General features: G+C 36.5%; 1 protein-coding gene across 1 annotated transcript; it reads right to left on the reverse strand.

The window, feature by feature from the left end:
* Positions 1-713: 713 nt before the first annotated feature.
* On the reverse strand, positions 714-3,172 carry LOC147759770 (uncharacterized). The gene is made up of 5 exons (XM_086995584.1): positions 3,011-3,172; positions 2,557-2,653; positions 2,166-2,218; positions 1,416-1,677; positions 714-1,270 (listed from the first exon to the last, which is right to left on the reverse strand). Exons 1-5 carry the CDS (start codon positions 3,092-3,094, stop codon positions 1,023-1,025), a joined length of 744 nt encoding a protein of 247 aa, XP_086851710.1. The 5' UTR covers positions 3,095-3,172; the 3' UTR covers positions 714-1,022.
* Positions 3,173-6,743: the final 3,571 nt, after the last annotated feature.

Below are 6,743 nucleotides of genomic sequence, written 5' to 3' on the forward strand. Positions count from 1 at the left end.
ACCTACCTCAGAATATATACGACTTAGGTTATAAAAAAATTAAATAATGCACTTGGATTTTTTTATTTCTTATGATCTCTTTAAGTTTAAACAAATGGATAATATGATATGAAGATCAGACTCACATATACATTAGTGACATAAATTATGTCTTTGTTCACACTAACAAAGATTTGATGCAGTCAGTGTTAAATGTTATGTATATCTAACCCATATACCAAAACTTAGGTTTCCCGTCTATCAAAATGACAACAGTGTATTTGGAGACAAGGAATATTAAAAAATAAATATAAAGGTCCTTTCTGTCTCCCTCGTTTAGGAATAACCATAATGCATATACAATACTTGAATACACGTTATTATTATTATTCTTATTACAATAATTATTTTTATTATTATTTAGCTTGGTCCCATATCCTTCAAAGTATATTCACAGCAGGCACTTTTGCGTCTTAACTGGCGTTAACGAAACTGTAATTATCAACCAATCAATGTATCTCGTCATCAAAAGGCTACGATAAAACAAATAATATATCTGCATTTAATTGAATTATGTTATAAAATACCATGCTGATCATTTCTGGCACGGAACTTGGAAGCGTTTTCCAGTTGTTTTTTATTCCATTTCCTTGTTAAACACACACACGCGCACACACACACACACACACACACACACACACAAATACATCATTGGCATAAATAAAGCCCGTCTCTCAGTGGTTCGCACATTTTTATTAAAATCACCACAGTTTCAGGAGGCAAGGAAAGTACTGCATGTAAAATATTTAAAGTTCTATCAGTCTTTCTCGTTTAAGATTTAACTATCTCCGTATCATTGTTTTTGCTGTCAATATGGTAAGTGGATTTTACATGAAGGGAAAGGAAAACGTTTTTGTTCCTGTCTACTAGAGTAAAAAAAAAAACAATATAAATGTCCATCTTCTCTTGGGAAACTGATATCGTTCAATGTAACCCTGTGTAAAACAGTTTCAAAATTACAAAAGGTGCTCTGTAGAATTGCCTCACTTCTTATCGGTTAAGGCTTCTTCAACGAAGTTCTTCATAAACCTCAATTGGAAGTTAGATGGACTGTTGTCCACAGTGACCAAAGCGACGCTTCTAGACACTCCACTACGAGTTTGCTCTCCCTGACTGCGTCCTCTCATGTACAGGTCCTGGCCCTGTTGGAGGACACTGCCATAGATACTTTCGTCGTACAGGGTTTCACGGGGTGTGTTCTTTTCTCCAAATATGATTATCAGCACCGTTGCTGAAAAACAAATATGTCTACATGTATATCATGCATATGGAATATTTTAATGGATATGCATTTTTAACAAAGTTTAGACCAATATACTTGTATAGCTAATTTTTATGACCGCCAGCGAAGTGGAATATTTGACAAAAGTACCCACCTTGAAAGGATCCGGCGTCTGTTATAAGTTCCGCAAAGACCGTGCCATCATCCAAATACATATGTCTGATGTTTTTCGGAAGACAACAGATCAGGAGCTGACACTCTGGTGCTAACTTGTGACCCCTGTTAAGGAGGACGATATCTGGACAGGAATTCTTTCCGAACATCGCCTGAAGTTTGTTAGCTGTCTCAGAACTCAAGACACCGACGAATGTTTTCTGTATATCTTCGGGACGATGAATGGCCATCAAATCTTTCTCCTGTAACAGCATTTGATCGGCTTTTAAATTTACTGCAGTAACACATACTCCTACCATAACCAATATTTGCTTGTGCTTAATTTTAAGTAAGACGCAGAGTTAAAAGAGAGGGAGAGGGAGAGAGAGAGACTACAACTGAGCTTATCAACTTTTGGCTAAGGCATTACACTCATACGGCTTTTATTTATTTATTTTTATTTATTTATTTATTTATTTATTTATTTATTTATTGAATAGATTACAATAATTGTGGTCATTCCAAAAAGCAAATCAGTATTTCACATTATGTCTACATTATATTATATAGGGACTACATGTATTACAAACAACAACATTACAAGGGTACTGCGAGGGTGGTGCGATATTTATATAAGACACAGTAGTGTGAAAACACCTTCTTTATACTGAATCTTATGTATAAACCTAAAACTTTTCTGTCACAAAATTATAAAACCCGTATTCAGTCCCATACTTCACTGACAACTTACCGCAATAAGAGGAAGTATTTGCAGCAGTCGCAGAACGTGTTTTCGCAATATACCTGAATCAGTTGAATACAATTACTCTATAGTCTAATTCTTTATACTATACTATTTCAAACTTCCTTGATAACTTACAGTAATAGGAATTATCCCCCAACGTTCAAGATAGCGTATTTCTGAAATATTCCAATTCTTTCTGATGTAAGTACAAACAACAAACTTCTTTTTTTTTTTTTTTTTTTTTTTTTTTTTTGAGAACCGATCACCGTGTTATTAATCTACACAATTGTATTGGTGACAATTATTTAAAAGCAAGTGATATTTTTTGACATAATGTACACCCCTTGTATGCTTCTATATATTTTGAGACTACTAATATACGCATATATGTACAAACCTCGACGCCAAAGGACGCAGCAAATTACAGTTCCACAAGTCAGTGCTCCGAATGCTACCCAACACCATCTTGGTACTGCTGCGACATATGTACACAGCTAAAACAAAAAGTAGATAATTTGCTCTCATGAGATTAATGTCCGGTGGTTTAGGTCCTACTCACGCTTGGCTGTCGCTACAGGTACATATAGGCTACGCTAATATTTAGTGTAGGGCCTACAGTCTATGGCGTATAAATTATAGCGTAAAATTTTCTATAAATGACGATTTTGATTGTTTCAAATAGTCAAAAGCACTACCGATAGTGTCGAATTCTAAAGTCATTTTAGTGGCTTTTAGGTTCATTAACGGGAGAGCAAGGCGACGGACGACCCTGCTTGTCCTTACTGGGCCGCCAATGGGCGAACACACGATTAGTTGACGTAACGATCATGAACGCGCTCGCCAGCTCTTACCCCAGCTGCTAGTTGCCAGAATGTCTTTCTCCAGTCGTCGCTTGCCTGCCCCGTACCAGTCCTGGCGTCCTGCTGATCTCCCATAGTCGTGTTGATGTTTCTAGCTTCAGGTAGATGGGCTAGACTGTGCAAACTGTAGGACTGTCTCCAGATAAGGCCACACTTTTTTATTTTTATGGATGACATCCTGAGCGCGCACCGATTTTCGTTCGTTCTTCGGGGAAAAAAAAAAAAACGAAGCCTGTTGTCGCAAACGCCGTTATTGAATTTGCCGGAAAATGAACTTTCTGCTCATGTGTATTATCGCCACATGGAAATATGTCCGCTTTTTGGTCAAATTCTAGGTTTACTTTCAAATTACACGACAATTAAAGTCATAATAAAGAGAACTGGGGCTGTCGTTTAGGATTGGTATGCCATTGATATTAGGCATGGAGATATCACCTTTTTACAATTATACGAAAGGCTGGCGGCGGCCATCGATTATTGCCCGGAACATTTTTGTGACATTCTGTCCAAAGCAGCACATACCAGTTTTTTTTTTTTTTTTTTTTTTTTTTTTTTTTTTTTTTTTTTTTGTAGCGAAAAAAAGGGTCGACAAGGGCGTCGAGGTATTTGGTGGGCTGAAGGGCGGACAGGCCACCAGACAGTTTGGCATCCCTGTGTGAGTCGAAGTAGAAAAAATGGCGTCGACGGAAATGACCTTTAATAGATTTGGTAGGCCCTACTATATTAAGCATATCTTTGAATCATTTTTTAAACATTTCTGTGAAATGTTCATAATGCTTTAATATTCTGAGAGTACAAATAAAGACACACTGTTTGTTTGATATTTGTTTTATTGATTTCTATACATGCACCAGCAAAATGCATGAAATAACCTTAAACAGATTTGGTAATAGGGCCTATGCAGCATATCTATTCATGACTTTTACCATTCTATGAAGTATTCACAATGCTTTAAAATAATATTTTGAGAGCATGGATAAAGACATATTGTTAGTTTGATACGTGTTTCTGTGGTAAATTTGTGTTTCCAGCTGTGTACTGACAGCATTACTTTACTTAAGCAGTATTTATTTATTTATTTATTTATTTATTTTTTTTTTTTTTGGGGGGGGGGCTGTTTTTTTCCCGCCGTCTCGCACCCATTTCGGGGTCCCCAGAGGATGTCATCCATAAAAATAAAAAAGGGTGGCCTAATGTGATATAGTGTGATATGCTTTCTGTTTCGTTTCCTGTTTCGTTAAATATTGTCTATCTTCTGCAGGGACTTTTTGCACGCCATACCTGTAGGCCTATGTCTGGTTTTTTTAGACGATAGGAAATTGAATATATATATGAGTGCGGTCGGCTGATCCACGATGTACTTAACCTTGCCGACCTACGGGGCACGAGAATTTAAAATATTGTCTGTACACACAAAGTCAATAAAGAACTGTCCTAGTTATTTTATATTAGCTCTCTCACATTCGTTTAATAAAGAGCCTCCTCTGTTCTGTATTTCGGGTTAGTCAACAACACTCATGAGCTATTTCAGTAAATAAACGACTTATATAAAATATTTAAATTCACTAGAAAATGTTCATCGCAACGATCTACTAGTACATGGTATCATATAAGTAGAGAAAGTAGGCCTACTTCTGTGATGGTATGTAAAACCGAAACCAAGAAGAATGGAAGATAACAATTACTAGAACCTTTTGACATTAAAAAAGGACGTAAATTTGTAAGGACGCGCCAGTTTTGAGCTTTGTAACAACATAATTAAAATTCAAAATAAAAGAAAAATTATGAAAATAAAAAAGAAAGAAAGAATAGAATTGATTCAACACATTGTGTCCTCGTACTTGAAATTTTCAGAAAACATTGCTTGAGTTGCTACCTGCAGCCAACTACCGCAATCGCCATCCTCCTAGGCTGTGTCTCCTCTTGGACGGTAGCGTCATCTGGGACCACCGATTGTAAACAAAACAATGGCGAATTGCGAGGCAGAGGCAGCCTCACCTCTTCCAGGGCGACAGATTGATTTTCCACAGATATTCACAGATATGTCTCTAGATAAATAGACAGTCATTTTGGTCTGATACGCTTTAGCCAAAAATGTCAACAATAATAGCTGCGGCCCTGGTAGAGGGTAATAATACCTAGTGATCTTCATTAACCAAGTAAATTTCAATCAATCAACTGTGAAAAACTCAGGTAGGCCCTAGACACTGAGTTAAAGAAAACACTGAGCTCAATATTTTTTCACTTGGATAAAAGCCACTTTTTTGTACATGTGCTTGTGTTCATGTTAGGCACGAACGGAAGGGAAAGTCGGGGGTGTGAGGGCTTGCAGCTTATAAAAAAGGTATAGACCATTGTGTCTATGTTCTTAGTTATTTAGAACCTACATGCAAAACTTATATTACTTTGGTTCACTGATGTGGATTGAACAGCTACATGTACATGGGTGTTCTTGCTTGTAAAATGAAATCTTGAAGGCCATTTAATGTGGTCTTGAACTTGTTTACGTGGCACAGATCTAATTCTGTCTTTAACGTGATTATCACCCACTGAAGTTCAAAGAACAATGCAGTGGTCTTAATCCGTACACCAAATGGAGTTTGTCCCAAGTTATCTTGGAGTTTCTAGGTGCAATAGGGTGTTGTTTTGATTAAATAAAGAACTATTGTGATGCACTCTGGTGGGTCTCCCTGTGTTTTTTTAATATAAAAATTATTGGGAATAATATTACTCACTGGCATCTTTTCATGCATTGATTGCAGCATGCCCCTCACTTGTAAAATGTACTCTCGAAGATGATTCAATATATTAAACATCAACATGGGCGTGGTCACTTGTGAAATGCACTCTTGAAGACCATTTAATAAAATGCATGTCATCTGGCCATGAACTTGTTCACGCGACACAGTTTTAGTTTTGTCCTAAATAGTGATCATCACCTGTTGAAGTGCAAAGAACAATACAGTGATATCTTAATGCGTAATCAAACTGTACTTTGAAACTGTTGTGCATGACATTCGTGATAACCTGTCTTGACATAATAACCTGTCTTGTAATAATATGTGCCTTGATTTGTGCCATCTCCTTTTTAACTACACATGTCATACAAATAAACTGGCAGCTCATCTGTAAATAAATTGGTTTATAAACATGTTCATTATGTTAACATTGCAAAGACACTATTTGGACGTGGTCTGGGCCATTAAGGAAGTGTACTAGATTGGGATCTGGTCTATCACACACACACATATATTCCCCAAGAACAATTCTGGTGATTTTCCACTAGTGACATTGACCATCGGTCGGCAGATATACCTTATGTGACACAGATAAATTACAAGTACAACGATAAAAAAAAGAAAAAAAATAACAAGTACTCTACGCTACTGATTCATATTGTGACAGAATTTTATTCAGGTATAAGCAAATCATTAAACCTCCATTATTGCAAGCTGCTACTCGTTAAAGATTTTATTATTGCTCCCTGCGTTATTTACCGCAATCAGTTCAATAAACGCTAATCCAATTGAAAAAATAAACACAGAACTGAGTGGACTTGTGACACACAGTATACCAGTATACTATAAATAAATTTATCTTTATTTTCAAGCAAGCCTAACTCATAAAACAAGTTACACATGCAGGTACACGTACACGGAAACGGGACGAACAATTCGTTCAATGCGTCCAAGACAAAAACATGCAATACAATAATCTTTTTTTA

This window comes from Lingula anatina, chromosome 9, assembly GCF_051362555.1.
Source record: "Lingula anatina isolate TDL-2025a chromosome 9, LinAna3.0, whole genome shotgun sequence".
Taxonomy (NCBI): domain Eukaryota; kingdom Metazoa; phylum Brachiopoda; class Lingulata; order Lingulida; family Lingulidae; genus Lingula; species Lingula anatina.

What these genes read in the sequence shown, in the direction of transcription:
- LOC147759770 (XM_086995584.1), bottom strand. Translation starts at nt 3,094, where the DNA reads ATGGGAGATCAGCAGGACGCCAGGACTGGTACGGGGCAGGCAAGCGAC. An exon ending in TCTGGCAACTAGCAGCTGGG is followed by an intron (nt 2,654 to 3,010) that starts GTAAGAGCTGGC and finishes TTTTTGTTTTAG; the next exon opens with CTGTGTACATATGTCGCAGC. An exon ending in AAATACTTCCTCTTATTGCG is followed by an intron (nt 1,678 to 2,165) that starts GTAAGTTGTCAG and finishes ATGCTGTTACAG; the next exon opens with GAGAAAGATTTGATGGCCAT.